The sequence below is a fragment of the Tiliqua scincoides genome, chromosome 5, assembly GCF_035046505.1.
Source record: "Tiliqua scincoides isolate rTilSci1 chromosome 5, rTilSci1.hap2, whole genome shotgun sequence".
Taxonomy (NCBI): Eukaryota; Metazoa; Chordata; class Lepidosauria; order Squamata; family Scincidae; genus Tiliqua; species Tiliqua scincoides.
The window spans coordinates 109,044,527-109,061,125 of NC_089825.1; the positions used below are offsets into that span (position 1 = coordinate 109,044,527).

The 16,599-nt window shown below is 44.6% G+C and overlaps 1 protein-coding gene across 1 annotated transcript; it reads right to left on the reverse strand.

The window, feature by feature from the left end:
* Positions 1–6,454: 6,454 nt before the first annotated feature.
* LOC136653074 (olfactory receptor 14A16-like) lies at positions 6,455–7,462 on the reverse strand. Its single transcript, XM_066629999.1, has one exon. The coding sequence runs from the start codon at positions 7,460–7,462 to the stop codon at positions 6,455–6,457; it is 1,008 nt and encodes a 335-aa protein (XP_066486096.1).
* Between the last annotated feature and the right edge of the window lie 9,137 nt (positions 7,463–16,599).

A 16,599-nucleotide genomic window follows, 5' to 3' on the forward strand; every position in this document is an offset into this window, starting at 1 on the left:
AGATTTGGATAAATTCATTCATGTTTATTGAATAATCACAATAGAATAGCATGCAGTGTGTCCTAACTACAGCAATACTCCCTCCCCTTTTAGTGTGAGCCCCTATCCTAGAGGTGCAACATCCCCTGGGGTACCCCCACCCTCTCTTGTAATTGACAATTTTAGCTTTTCCATGACAGCTCTTGCAAAGGAGGTTGAAGGAGCTGGATTGTTCCATCTATCCCAAGCCTGACTTCCTTTCAGATATACTTGCCCTTGAGGGGTCACCGGCCTGCATCCCTGAGTTAAACAGCCTCTTGAGATCAGTTCTAGTTCTCCACCTGATTCTTGGTTACTTTATGGTGCATTTCAAAGTTCTAATCCTACTCCGTGTCCCACTCCATATCTGATACGGGGACAGGTTGAAAATGGGCAGCCAGTGTAGCTGCTGAAGCAGTGGTTCAGCCGAGTCCTGTCGCCTGGCACTACAACTACTTGAGCCACTGCATTGTGTACTAAATGCAATTTCCAAACAGTTTTATAGGGCACATTGCAGTAGTCCAGTCTCAAAGTTACTCAAGCATGACTTACAGTAGCCAGGTCGGCTCAAGTATGGTCTCAGTTGGAGCACCAGCCTGATAGGCTGATCCTGGACAGTGCACACCAGTATGTTTGCAAGCCCTCACCACGCTGGGCCCACGTTCTGCTGCTGGGCAGTCACCTGGACTGCCTGATGGCGGAGAGATGAGTGGAGGTGTGGGGAGAGGTGGGGAGGAGGCTTTCCAGAGTGGGGGAGGTGGGGGAGGTGGGGGAGGGTGGGGAGGTGGCGTAGTGGGGAGGAGTGGGGCAGGAGGAGGGCAGGACAGACAGAGCTAGGCTCCATCAGATCCTGAGCCCCATGTGGGACCACTCAGTCTGGCACAGGACTCTCCAATTCTACGGCAGCTCCAGAATAGCCCCATTGCAGGACAAAAGTCCCTTTTCCCCAAGCAGCCACTAGTGGCTGCCTGGTTGCACACTGGATACCACAGCAGCCATTTTGGCGCTGCAGCAGCCCCGTGTGTGGGGCAGCTCAGGATTCGGCTGTGAGCTGGGTGAATGCACTTTTAGCAACTGATTATTGGTGTAGGCAGGCAATGCTTGTATAACCATGAATTTCTCCTACAGGAAAACACAGGGCTAGAATTAATCTTATGAACCTGTGCCTTTATGGATTTTATTATGACAGTTTTGATCATCTTCTGAATATTTTATTACTGATTTAAAAATAAATAATAGAGCAAAAATATATAATGTTCTACGACATTTGTTTTACATTCTGTACTGACCTACCACTTAGCCTCCAAGTACCAACACTTTTACTTGGTCCACATAACTTTTTCTCTGTTGTTTGAGGCCACTGCCTCCAGTATAGACAGAGAAGCGCCAACATGGACGTGTAGTGACAATTTATCTCGCTTTTCCATTTCCATTTTTCCACAAAGCCTTTGGCACAGTGTCTTAAGCTCCTTTCTTTAGTCTGGTGGCCCAATCTCATGGCCAAGAAATGTCGTCATACCACTAGGTATGCAACAGGCTGAAGCTGCTGGCACGACCCCAATAGCAGAGAGGTGGGAAAGTGATGGAGAGTGGGGTGGAACTGGGAGGGATGAAGTGAAATTGGTGGCCCCCAAATCCCAAACCTGCTGTCCTGAACCAGACATGTCCCCAGTATCTCCAGAGAATTATGCCAGCAACAGACAGTGAGTCCACATATGCCTGTGTATGCCCATTGCAATGAGAAGGACAAAGTGTCCACATAAGAACATAAGAACAGCGCCACTGGATCAGGCCATAGGCCCATCTAGTCCAGCTTCCTGTATGTCACAGCAGCCCACCAAATGCCCCAGGGAGCACACCAGATAACAAGAGACCTGCATCCTGCTGCCCTCCCTTGCATCTGGCATTCTGACATAACCCATTTCTAAAATCAGGAGGTTGAACATACACATCATGGCTTGTACCCCGTAATGGATATTTCTTCCAGAAACTTGTCCAATCCCCTTTTAAAGGCGTCCAGGCCAGTCGCCATCACCACATGCTGTGGCAAAGAGTTCCACAGACCAACCACACGCTGAGTAAATAAATATTTTCTCTTGTCTGTTCTAACTCTCCCAACACTCAATTTTAGTGGATGTCCCCTGGTTCTGGTGTTATGTGAGAGTGTAAAGAGCATCTCCCTATCCACTCTGTCCATCCCCTGCATAATTTTGTATGTCTCAATCATGTCCCCCCTCAGGCGCCTCTTTTCTAGGCTGAAGAGGCCCAAACGCCATAGCCTTTCCTCATAAGGAAGGTGCCCCAGCCCTGTAATCATCTTAGTTGCTCTCTTTTGCACCTTTTCCATTTCCACTATGTCTTTTTTGAGATGCGGTGACCAGAACCAGACACAATACTCCAGGTGTGGTCTTACCATCGATTTGTACATTGGTATTATAATATTAGCTGTTTTGTTCTCAATACCTTTCCAAATGATCCCAAGCATAGAATTGGCCTTCTTCACTGCCACCACACATTGGGTTGACACTTTCATCGACCTGTCCAACACCACCCCAAGATCTCTCTCCTGATCTGTCATAGACAGCTCAGAACCCATCAGCCTATATCTAAAGTTTTGATTTTTTGCCCCAATGTGCATGGCTTTACACTTACTGACATTGAAGCGCATCTGCCATTTTGTTGCCCATTCTGCCAGTCTGGAGAGATCCTTCTGGAGCTCCTCACAAACATTTCTGGTCTTCACCACACGGAAAAGTTTGGTGTCATCCGCAAACTTTGCAAACCCACTGCTCAACCCTGTCTCTAGGTCTGAAGAGGTTGAAAAGCACCGGTCCCAGGACAGATCCTTGGGGCACACCGCTTTTCACCTCTCTCCATTGTGAAAATTGCCCATTGACACACACTCTTTGTTTCCTGGCCTTCAACCAGTTCTCAATCCATGAGAGGACCTGTCCTCTAATTCCCTGACTGGAGTTTTTTCAGTAGCCTTTGGTGAGGGACCGTGTTGAACGCCTTCTGAAAGTCCAGATATATAATGTCCACGGGTTCTCCCGCATCCACATGCCTGTTGACCTTTTCAAAGAATTCTATAAGGTTCGTGAGGCAAGACTTACCCTTACAGAAGCCATGCTGATTCTCCCTTAGGAAGGCCTGTTCATCTATGTGTTTTGAGATCCTATCTTTGATGAGGCATTCCACCATCTTACCCAATATAGATAGTAGGCTGACCAGCCTATAGTTTACCGGGTCCCCCTCTCTTTCCCTTTTTAAAGATAGGCATGACACTTGCTATCCTCCAATCTTCTGGCACTGTGGCCGTTTTGAGGGACAAGTTGCATATCTTAGTCAAGAGATCAGCAACTTCATTCTTCAATTCCTTAATAACTCTTGGGTGGATGCCATCAGGGCCCGGTGACTTAGTGATCTTTAATTTATCAATGAGGTCTGAAACATCTTCTCTTTTAACCTCTATCTGACTTAACTCCTCAGTCGGGAGGGGCCGTTCGGGCAGCGGTATCTACCCGAGGTCTTCTGCCCTGAAGACAAATGCAAAGAACTCATTTAATTTCTCTGCCATCTCTAAGTCTCCTTTTATCTCCCCTTTCCCTCCCTCACCATCCAGAGGGCCAACCGCTTCTCTGGCGTGTTTTCTGCTTCTAACATATTTGAAGAAGCTTTTATTATTCCCCTTAATGTTGCTGGCCATGCGTTCCTCATAGTCTCGCTTGGCCTCCCATATCACCTTCTTACATTTCTTTTGCCATAGTTTATGTTCCTTTTTATTCTCCTCATTAGGGCAAGACTTCCAATTACGGAAGGAAGCTTCCTTGCCCTTCACAGCCTCTCTAACTTGGCGCGTTAGCCATGCGGGCACCCTCCTGGATTTAGTGGAGCCCTTCTTTCTTTGTGGTATACACCTCTGCTGGGCCTCTATTACTGTTGTTTTAAGCAGCCTCCATGCACTCTGGAGAGATTGGACACTTTTTACCCTCCCTTTCAACCTCCTTCTAACCAGCCTCCTCATTTGAGGGAAGTCCGTCCATCGGAAGTCAAGGGTTTTTGTTAGAGATTAGCCTGATATTCTTCCCCCAATATGCATGTCAAAACGGATCGCAGCTTGATCACTGTTCCCCAATGGCTCAGTAACATTTACATCGCTAACCAGGTCCTGTGTACCACACAATATTAAATCCAGAGTCACCTGGCCTCTGGTGGGCTCTGTGACTAGCTGCTCTAAGCCACAGTCATTTAGCATGTCAAGAAATCTGATCTGCCACCTTTTTAATGTTATGCGCCAGCAATCTGGTTCCATTCTGATTCAAGTGGAGCCCGTCCCTCTTGTACAGGCCCCGCTTGTCCCAAAACGTTCCCCAGTGCCTAATGAATCTAAACCCCTCCTCCCTACACCACCATCTCATCCACGCATTGAGACCCCTGATCTCCGCCTGCCTAGCTGGCCCTGCGCATGGAACAGGTAGCACTTCCGGCAATGCTACGCTTGTGGTCCTGGCTTTCAGCTTCCTGCCTAAAAGCCTAAATTTGGCCTCCAGGACCTCCTGGCTACACTTGCCCATTTTGTTGGTACCGACATGCACAACAACCGCTACCTCTTCCCCAGCACTGTCTACCAGCCTGTCTAGATAGGAAGTGATGTCCGCAACCTTCGCACCAGGCAGGCAAGTCACCATGCGGTCCTCACATCCGTTGCAAACCCCCCTCTCTATGTTTCTAACAATTGAATCCCCCACTACAAAAGCCCCCGACCCCCCTCCTGCCGAGGAGTATCCTGAGTGTGTTCGGATACGGGTCCGTCCCCTGGAGAAGGGGTCCCCCCCAGGGAATTGTTTCCCTCCTCTCCAGGATGACGTCCTCCAGCCCCGAGACTTCCCACCCGGGCAGCTGAGGAGCTGCATGCCTGAGGTTGGGAAGAAGCCTGATTGTCCCCGGAAGTCTCCCCACAGTCCTTCTCAGCCTGCCTCTGCTTCTCCATGTCACCCACCAAGGCTTCAAGGGAGCAGACGCGTTCCCTGAGACCCTGAAGTTCCTTGCACTGAGGACGCACCCTTGACTTATGCCCCAGAGGCAAATAATCATACATGTGGCACTCAATGCAGAAAACTGGATAGCCCCCACCCTGCTGCTGGCTGTCTGACTGCATAGCTTTTTTGTTGTTTTTATTTAGGGGTACTATAAAAAACCCTTCACTGGTTAGCAGCCCTCTTCTCAAAGGAAGAGAAAGGCGATATCTGGGGCCCTGGCCTCCTCGCCCTGCTGCTGAACTCGCACTGAGGCTAAACTTGCGGTGCCTTACCTGGCACTTCGTTCCCAGAGGCACTTGTGTTCCCAGAGGCCACACGCGTCTGCAGAGAACATGTGGGAATCTTCCTATCCTAGTATGTGTGAACAATGTGTGACATTGTTCCTGCACACTGATTCTGCTGCCTGTTTGAAGGAGAGTGAGAGATACTGAATGACCACAGTGATGTCATCTATCAGAAGAAATGACTGGACATTATGACACCATACTGACACTGCCTGTCAGAAAATTGAGCATCCCATTGTGATATCACTGCATGCCTGACATCAGTGCATGTCTTCATTGCCCCATGTCAGCAGATCAGGCCCGGGAAGGGGGATAAGATACAGTGTGTGCTTGCACTGCCCATCTTACCCCCTCCCAGGCCTGATCTGCCCCCATTATTGACACCTGCCCCATTCTGGCCCCTCCCTGCCTTCCACTATCCTTCTCCCACCCCTCTGCTGCCTAGCATGGGACATACCCTATCTAGCAAATGCTGCTTCCTGTGTTTCCACTGGCAGGAGGGCACAGGCCTTCCTACCAGCTCCACCAACTGGCACAGTGTTGCAACATCCCTTCTCCTCTCTGGCAGTGGCAGACCTCCTGAGCCCCATACCCCAGGGCAAAGGTCCGTGATGGTGCCCCCCATGGGATGTCGCTGCCCCCACACGCAAATCCCCCACTTACCTGAAGCTCACAGACCCTCACGCAACTCCAGGATGCACTGGGGAAGCCTCTCTGAGGTTCCCCGATGCTTTAAACCGTGCTTCCAAAAAACCAGAAGCACAGTTTCCAACCTCATCAGGAGTCCCAGGGAGGCTTCTGCGGGGTCCTAAAGGTGCATGAGGCTCTGTGCCTGGGGCCTTTGCCCCATAGAATGAATGGGAGGTTCACCACTGTTCTCTGGAAGTCTCCTGTTGTTTCTCACCCACTGTGAATGAAATATACATTTTGCCCACAACATTTTGATTGTTCTGAGACAACATATTCTATACACAGTGTTGTTTTTTAATGCTTGAGAAACCAAAGTATTGATTATTTTTTTCTACTGAGGGAAAAACAGACACAATAGCACCCATATGAGGCAGCTATGATGAATTTTAAAATTAAACTGTCCCACATGGAAGCAGAAGGAACTCATAAGTGAACATGAGGGATCATATTCTTGGTTGGAAACTTTGGGTACAGCAGCTTCCACAGAGCAGACTTGACATCCTTATTCCTCATGCTGTAGATTATTGGGTTCATCATTGGTGGCAATACAGAATATATCACAGCAAGCACTTCATCCGAGTTATATGAAGAGCTGGAACTTAGCATGAAATGGGAAAGGATACCAGTACCAAGTAACAAGGAGACAACTATGAGATGAGGAATGCAAGTGGATAAGGCCTTTTGCCTGTTCTCCACAGAGGACATTCTTGATACTGTGGTGAAGATCTTCACATAAGACATGATAATGCACACAAAGCAGCTGAGACCCAAGGCTGCACTAAGGAGAAGCATCCACATTTCATGGAGATATGAATCATCACATAAGATCTTGACTAGGTGTGGAATTTCACAGAAGAACTGGTTGATGATGTTGGAGCAGAAGGGCATTGAAAAAATGGTCCCTGTGTGCAGACAAGCATTGAGGAAACCTGCCATCCATGCGCTACCTGCCAGTTGTAGACAGGTTCCCCTTTTCATCACAGTCATATAGTGAAGAGGGTGGCAGATGGCAACGTAACGGTCGTAGGCCATGACAGCAAGAATGAAAATATCAGAGGAAATGAAGAAAAGGAAAAAAAGCAGTTGTGCCACACATTCAGAATAGGAAATGTGTCTAGTATTCATGAGCACATTGGTCATAAACTTAGGCATGGTGGCAGAGGTGGATCCAAGGTCCCCAATGGATAGGTTGATTAGAAAGAAATACATTGGGGTCTGAAGGTGAGCATTGAGGGTTACCAAGGTGATGATGAGAAGATTCCCCACCAGCACAGTCAAGTACAGTGTTAAGAAAGCCAGCAAGTGTACAATTTGAAGTTGCCGTTCCTCAGACAATCCCAGAAGTAAGAAATCAGTTATAATAGTTACATTAGACTTGACTTCATTAATATGTTGACCGCTGAGGAAGAAGAAAGATAAGTATAAACACATATCGGTGGACTTACAATAATACGGTTCCCTGAAACAAACGGAATTACTCCAACTATTTTATTTTCACAATGATGTTATTAAAAACATCATACAATACATACAATAACTGGCTAGTTTTGAGCTGAGATCATCTAACAAGGTATTCAACAGCCTCTATTGAGATACCAGCATGACAGAGAAATGAAATGAATTACAGAACAATACAAGATATCTTTATGCAGTGAGAAAAATCTTCTAGGGACTCCGAATACCATTGTTGCCGAACCATTTGACTACCTGCATCTTACGTATGCAGAATGGTCCAATCATCTAAAATGTGCAGCTGTTGCACTTGTACAGTCAAGCTCTCTGCCAGACCACACCACCATTAACTCATTTGCAGTGCTTGTGTTAGAAATATCTGCATTAACAGTGCATCGGTATTAAGAATGATGGGTAGTTTGAATACCTTGAAAGAGCATCAGGTTTAAAAAAAAAATCTAGTATTGCCTGTAACATGTAGAGATGGGTGAACAGCCTTGTGCTCACCACAAAATTAATGTGCACCCTTTGAACATTAAAGGAGAATGTTCAGAGAGCCTCAGAGGAACTTGGTGGGCATTGACCTTTAGCACCCGAAGGGCACAAAACAAGCCCTCTTTCAGCTGCTCTCCATCTATTTTCCCCAGCATGAGGCAATGTTTGTCCTTGAGAGAAGAATGTGGGGTATCAGCCTTTAAAGGGCAGGCCTCTATTCAGCTCACATCAAGCGCACATGCCTGCATAGTCAAGCACTCCTGATTTAAATGCTCAGTCGATCTCAAAGGTGCTGCCTTCCTACCTCACTATGCTGGATTCAAACGGATCCACTCAATTTTCTACCAAAAAGCAGACCAGAGTGAAAACAGGCAATTCTGTCTACTCCTAGTTCCAAGCACATTTCCAACTCATCTACTATTTTCATTTCCTCAAGCTTTTCTCCCCTTCTCATCCCATCTCTTTCCACTCTTTTTTGAAAGGAAAGATTTCACTGAATGTCCCGTTTGCTGCAGTTTGGCTTCACCTCTACTAATATTCCCACAATCCGTCACAAGGGGTGGAAGAGGGTGGCTGGAGGGTGGAACAGAGACATTCCAGGGCATGAGGAGGGTGGACTGGGAGGTGGATCAGGCCCAGGAGAAGATGGAACTGGCCTAGGTGGCCTAGGCCAGATCCTAACCCACGATTCAATCAGTATTACATGAGCCATTTTGATTTGTGCCCACAAAATCACTGGTGCGGATTTGAGGAGGCCCAAAGGGCTCGCAGGCACATGACATGGGTTAAGGGGGCATAAATCCCTTTACTCTGAGTTGCTCCCAAGTCGGCTCCTACCCTGCACTGGATACAGTGCAGGCCAGCAGGGCTGCCTGTTCCAGCACAGGTTAGGATTGTGCCCTAAGACCAGCTGAAAACAAATTTCAGTTGTCCAAAATACGTATTTGTGATTACCTCATCAGCACAATCCTCGGCAAACATGCTCAGATGTTAAGTCCTAACAGTTCAGTTAGGTAAGGTAAGGTATACCACCTGGTAAGGACATTACATTTAGGTTTGAAACTTAAGCCTTATTGATGTCAAAATGGACTTGGTAGCTTCACTCTGGTTGGATCAGGGTCTTTTTCTATAGTCATTGGGTAAATACACATGGAAGTTCTGCTTAGTTTATGTATTCCTCTGTGGCACCCACAGACATGACTCTCAATGAAAACATTTATGCTAGAACAGTGGTTCTCAATCTGGCAGATCACAACCCACTAGTTCATGAAAAGCTTCCCCTGTTCCTTTAAGTGACAGGGGAAGGGGGAAGCAGTGGCACGTTCCCCAGGATCACATCATGGGGGGGGGGTGCTTTTACTTACTATGGGCTTGTGTAAGCAGCAGGAGGTGCGGGGAGCCCCACACAGCTCTCCACAGGGCTCCCTGAGACTTGGAATATTCAGAAATAACAAGTGCAAACCACTTCTGGTTTGCAAGACATGGTCTGCACAGGCTGTTTCTTAACATTCCAAGCCTTGGGGAGCCCTCTGGCAGGTTGCACGGGGCTCCCCATATCTCCTGCTTCTTGTACAAGCCCACCATAAGTAAAAGCACCCCCCTCACCTCCCTTAGTGACGCGATCCTGGGGATCTCATCACTGCCCTCGCCCCTTTCCCGCAAAGACTCCCAAAAAGTTTGCTCCCAAAGTAAAGCTTTCAAAAAGATTGAGAACCACTGTGCTAGAAGAATCTGAAAATGTGAATGATAGGGAAAGCAAAGAGGATGATGATAGTTGAACAGGTAGCATTGACAAATTCAGAAAAATTCAGGAATAGACACAGAAAGGGATAATGAGAAGACATAGAAATAAATATTGAAAGGGATCAAAGAAGCAATTTAAGAGAGGTAAAGATTTAAAAATGGTAGGGGAACAGATCTTACGGTATCATTTCATTGATGGTTTCCAGCCAACATTTGCGATTCTCCTCCTGCATATCCCTCTCAAGTCATCTACTCAGTCGACTATCCATCAATTCACCCATCAATCCATCCTTATCTCTCACTCCTTCCTGGATCTACAAACAGAATTTCCACATTTACTTTACATTTACTTTCTGATTTCTCTGAAGTCAGAATGAAACAAGACGTCACCTCATTTCCTGCATGGCTATATTGTCTGCCTGGCTGATTTCAAGAAGCAGCAGCAGGGCTATGAAGCTGTGATCAAATGTGATATCAACCGCAGTAGGGGTGTCTAGGGATTCACTCCTTGAAAGTCTTGCTCAGTTCTGCTAGAAAAGTCCTAGGGGGAAACCCTGGCACTTTTCTGGCCCATGCAGTGCAATCCTAAGCATGTCTACTCAGAGGTTAATCCCATTGAGTTCAATGGCAGTGCAGCCTTACTTTCTTGTTTCAGAAAGAACTATAAGCCATGTCTTACTTTTTGGTTGTGCAGTCCTGGAGAAACAAGCATCCTTGGCCCAAATACAATACATTTAGGTTAGTGCCAGTGACCATATAATATGCTAACATTATTAAAATAATGGGTTATATCTAAAGAAAGTGAATCCTGCCTAAACACGACTGAAGTCAATGGAGGTGAAGTTACAGTGCAATCCTTTGCATGTTTGTTCAGAACCCACTGTGTCACTTGAGGCTTACTCCCAGATAAGACTGTATAGGGTTGCAGCCTTAGGCCCCAATCCTATCATCATCCTTGATGATGCAGCCATTCTCACAATGCAGCTGCTGCATGCGTTGGTGGGTGGGGGGCGATCAGGAGGCCTTCTGGATGTATGTGAAAATATTTTCTACCTACACAAGCTGCTGTATGTCTGAGGAGAGAAAAGGGGCAGGTGAGTTCAAAAAGAGTGGGTAGGATTCTGGTGCATGCTGATGCCACCAGGACCCATCTCCCTACCCCTCCCTGCCCTCTGCCCTTCCCTCTTCCTGCTCCCAAACTCCCCTTGCCATAAGCTTTCCCACCCATGGCACACCCTGACCACCAACTTACCAAGAGAAGTGTAGCTAACAGGAGCCACTCTGGACACTCCACACCTCTACCCACATAGCATGGCCCAGAAGCATGTAACTGTGGCCCAGCATTTATGCTGCATAGGGCTTTGTGCTGCTGGGATGTACATTCTGGTAGCACAAGGTTCAAATTGGATTTGGCCATTGGTCATTTAAGTTTAAGGACTTAAATCAGATGCAAAGCCAAATTGTGTGTCACAGTGCCCCAGGGTATGTTTTAAATCAAGGATGCCCAAACCCCGGCCCTGGGGCCACTTGCAGCCCTTGAGGACTCCCAATCCAGCCAGCAGGGAGTCCCCAGTCTCCAATGAGCCTCTGGCCCTTCGGAGACTTGCTGGAGCCCACACTGTCCTGACACAACTGCTCTCAATGTGACAGCCAACTGTTCGACCTCTTGCGTGAGCTGTGGGACAAGGGCTCCCTCCATTGCTTGTGTTTCACATCTATGATGCAGCAGTGGCAGCAAAGGAAAGGCTGGCCTCGCTTTGTGCAAGGCCTTTTATAATGCAAGACCTTCATTCATTCATATAAGTTCCATCTCTAATATATTCATTTATGTAAATTTATTCAAATTTTGAAATGTCAATTAATCCATTTTTTCCCCGGCCTCCGACAGTGTCAGAGAGATGATGTGGCCCTCCTGCCAAAAAGTTTGGACACCACTGTCCAATTAAAAAGCTCATCAAGCAACACTGGCAGAGGCCACAGACACGGATATGGAGTCTGCGGATATGCCCCCCCCCCATATTTCAGTTGATTAAACCTCAGTCATGAAACAACATACATCTGCAGCCTCTGCTGGGCTCAGAGGACCCTCCTGAGGTGAGGAAAGCAGAGCTCCCCTCGGCTCCAGAGGGTGCGGACATTTTCTGATCACACCTGGACTCAGTGCCCGCATGGGATGCTGGGGGCGCTACTGTGGGAGCATGATGGCCGCAGCTGCTATCACAAGTCATATGTTTTGGGTCAAGGAATGCATGCATGACATTTCTGAACACAGTGTCAGATCTGGAAGGAAACTGGCCTGCTGCAGTAGCTCTTTGGCTTGTGAATACACTTACCATGAAGGAGTGTATGGGAGCTTTGTGACACAGTTGCAAGACTACAGCTGCTGCAGAAGTAAGTTTTGGTATGCATGAGGCTCTTTCCATTCTAGTGTGAGCCTACATTCGATGATGCTTATTTTCTGCAATGATTTTCTATATTTAAAAGATTTTAGAGAGACTGAGGAGTATGTTTAGTTTTCTGTATTACCTGCCGTCACCATATGAGAAGATATAGCTGGGCTCATCAATGGGAAGCCTGGTAGACCTGGGCTCCAAAGACTTTTCCAGCTGTCACTACCCTCCCCCTATTCTGTTCTGTTTCCTTCCTCTTTGGGAAGGGACCCAAAAGAAACTTTGTAGCCCCTGATAGCCCCTCTCCAAGGCCTAATATGACAGTAGAACAGTGTGACTCAACAGAGGCCCATAGCAGCCCATGAACCAGTGATGTCATAATGCTGTTCAGGCAGCTACTGGCCTCTTCACAGTTGTAGCATTTCAGTGTCTGCCTTGCACAACAATTGAAATAGTTGCTCTTTGGTGTCAGCTTCGTGAGGGTGCATAAATGTCCAGCAATGCTTGATACAGAGAACTATACAGTTCATGGCTCTATGAACAGGTTTGACTGCATTAAAAAAAAAAAAAATCCTAGCTCTCATGCTTGTCAACATATGTTTTAAAAAGTGCTGTCAATGGCTGAAGAATTTCCTGCATACCCCAATGAGACCCAAGTCAAGAAGTATGGATTATAAATGGGTACAACCTTAACGAATATCCAAAACATACAGAAATGGGTCCTACTTATCCTCACACTCTACCCCACTGTTTCTCAAACTGGCTCAGGACCCACTAAGTGAATTGCAAGCCAATTTCAGGTGGGTCCCCATTCATTTCAATATTTTATTTTTAGTATATTAGACTTGATGCCAACATGGTATATGACTGCATTTGGGAAGATTTATACTTTTAACAGGCTATAATGTGCATGCTTTTAACAATGATAGTCAATGTGAGGCATGGCCATCGAAGAAGCCACACTTATCCTAAGATCAAACCAAATGTCCAACATCATGAGGATATGTTTTGTTCAAATATATGTTTGAAAAGCCTGTATGTACTTAGCATGTTCAAAAGCCAGCTGGATCCATCTCCTGGGTCTGAGCTAGTAAGCACATTGGCTGTTTTACTGAAATTGAATGCCCAGAGTATCAGATCAAATGCTCAATGAAAGCAAAGGTAATGCCATTATGCTAAAGGTGTATATGGCTTAAAGGTTCAATTAAACAAATTATTAGCTTAAAACTTCATATGCTTGACAGCTATAGAGAGAATAAAATCCCATTTTGTCTCTCTGTCTGCTTCCAGCAGATCTGCACATTGCAAGCCATAAATTAGAGAGGAATGTGACACCCTGCTAGAGAGACATTCCTCTGAAGAAATTAAAGAATAAAATGCATTTCTCCCTGCTCTTTATATAGACAAAATTGCAGGGAACACTTAAGTCATTTATAAGAGAATTAGTTCAAAGCAATAAGTTTAATAATGTAAATGCAAAAGGAAGATTAGTTAGGAAATAGGGAATAAGGCAAAACCAATGAACTTTAATTCAACTCTGCCAAAGTGCTGGGCTGGGATGGTACAAAGAGACCTTCCAGTTGGAGATGATCATAAAACAATTTGACACATCAGTAGATAACAGAAAGCTAGAGTTAGAAGCTGTCAAGCCTAATTGAATTGATATATATAGCTAGGCAGGTTCAAAAGAAGTCTGGAATGCAGGCCCCAAGGACTGCATCAGGCAGAGGGAAATACACAGAAAAGCAAAGATTTTGGGAAAGAGGATTTAAACTAAAATCCAGTATTTTAAAGGTCTAAATAAATTTTCTTTAAGGACCAAAAGTTAATAAGTGTTATAACTAAATCAGTTATTTGTCTTTATGATTTAATAGTAACAAGATGTGTAAGAGCTTTAGAACAAAGGAAAGCATTTTATAGTCCCTGAAGCAGCAAAGTAGCCAGACAATAAAGTTGACCAACGGATACTGGGCACTAATAAAATAGGGTTGTAAAAACAGAAGCTGCTAGTCTTACCCAAAAATACACAGAGAATCAAAGAGATTTTTGATTCAAGTTTGCCTCTTGACCAAACATCACAGAAGCTGTACAAATTGATAAATGAGAATCAAACTGAACAGAAAATACTATTAGGAAAGGCTTTTAGGTCATAGAAATGCCCATAGCTCCCTAATGCTATATAGAAATTGTTTTTCGAGTAGAAACTAATGTTAGCAGCATCAGAAGTAAATCCTTAGCAGAATAAAAGTTAGAATATAAACAGAAATAAGTATTAAAAATGCACAAGGCTTGTTACAGCTCTAAACAAAAAGCAAGCCTGCTCCCTTGAAAACCTGCAAGAATTTATTGCATGTCACAAGATAAAGAACTCTGTAGACTCAGACAAAATTAGATCATAGAAGTCAGCAAGTATATTGAATTCTTCACTGCTCTAATAAGTTGAAGAATACAATTGAAAGTATGAATAAAAGAGTAAATTCTAGTTTTGTTAAAATTAGTTGAATTAAAACATAGAATAGAAAAAGCTAAAATTAAAAAGGCTTAAAGTCTCAGATATGCCTCAAAATGCAGATGCTAGCTTGGAGTTAATTAAAGTTTGACAGGACACTCCAAAAGGTTATAGTTTACAGATAAGACACAAGACAGAATATAACTTAAGGGGCAACAGACAGAAAGCTAAAGGAGAATCCAGACTATTAATGACTTATCCTGGTGCCAGAGTATTTCTAATAATGAGAAATAATTAATCTTAGTAGACATGGACTCATTAGCAGAAGATCTGTTCAATGTCAAAGAGGCCCAGGTTGATAAGAAACATTCCAAAGATTGGAATGCCTGCATCTTGAATTAACAAAGAAAAAGCAAGGATTCAACAAAGAGGGAAATCATTTAAAAACTCAGTTTTTAAGTAAAATATAGAATGTTTGGCATCAGATTGGAAAGGAGAATAAATTGAGGATCATAAGGAATCTAAATTTGAGTTATTTAGAGATTCAGATAAAGAAATAAAGAAAATATAAAAGTTAAGCTCTGAATGGGACAGAGCACAGTGCCACCTACAGGTGCAAAAGAGAGCAACTAAGATGATTACGGGGCTGGGGCACCTTCCTTATGAGGAAAGGCTACGGCGTTTGGGCCTCTTCAGCCTAGAAAAGAGACGCCTGAGGGGGGACATGATTGAGACATACAAAGTTATGCAGGGGATGGACAGAGTGGATAGGGAGATGTTCTTAACACTCTCACGTAACACCAGAACCAGGGGACATCCACTAAAATTGAGTGTTGGGAGAGTTAGAACAGACAAGAGAAAATATTTCTTTACTCAGCGTGTGGTTGGTCTGTGGAACTCCTTGCCACAGGATGTGGTGATGGCATCTAGACTAGATTGGCCTATGGCCTGATCCAGTGGGGCTGTTCTTATGTTCTTATGATGTTAAAGATAGTGTTTTCTGAAATATGATAGCACTGCAGAGGGAGCGCCTTTCAAAATATGGCACATGCAGTAAACAGAGATATTCAAATGCATGCTCCATATTTGGCACAACCAATCAGATGCTAGAAGCCTGTGGCCAATCAAAGGAAAAGCCCCACTTGTGACATCACCAGCTCTTCGGCCAATGATAGTGGGATTTTCCAGACAAAGGCCTATATAAACTAAAACACGTATTGAAAGTTGCTTTTTCTCTGGAGACACTGAGAGAGCACAGCTCTCTGTGCTCCCCATTTTGAACCACCAAGAGAAGCCCATTGCTGGCAATGAATAAAGCTTGCTATAATTGCCATGCTTGCTTACTGAGCCTATTTTGAGTTTGATTTCAACTTTGCTTTTGAAGCTCAATTTTGAGCTTGCTTGAAGTTTGCTGCGGACACAACATCAACACCTTGCCACAAATGGGGCTTATTCCTGGGTGAAAGTGGATAGGATTGCAGCTTAAGATTGTTAAAATTATTTCCTGTTGATGATGTCACTTCTGGTCATGACATCACTTCCAAGTTAATGACATGACTTCTGGTGGGTTCCCACAGTTTGTCATTCTAAAAAGTGAGTCCTAAGCTAATAAGTTTGAGAACCACTGCTCTACCCTGTTTTAGTGCAGGCACATTCCTTGTGTAAGTAAAATAGTTAAGAGCTGACTACAGGGTTACTTAAAGTATCTTTATCCTTCACTCCTGAAGACAGGGTGACCTGATGTCCTTTTTTTCCAGGTCATGTCCTCTTTTTTTAGCCTCGTGTCCAGGAAATGAACTTAAATGTCTTTCTTTCCCCTGTGAGTAGGCCTCTGCAGGCAACACATAGCCTTCTAGTAGTTAATAAATTATATATAATAAATTATATGTAATATAGTTTATTAATAATAATAATAATAATAATAATAATAATAATAATAATAATAATAATAATAATAATAATAATGTTTAACTACATGCAATCAATATATAAGTGTTTTTAACTTTTATTTTGTTGTGTCCTGCATTTTTCTTGGATGT

What these genes read in the sequence shown, in the direction of transcription:
- LOC136653074 (XM_066629999.1), bottom strand. Translation starts at nt 7,462, where the DNA reads ATGTGTTTATACTTATCTTTCTTCTTCCTCAGCGGTCAACATATTAAT.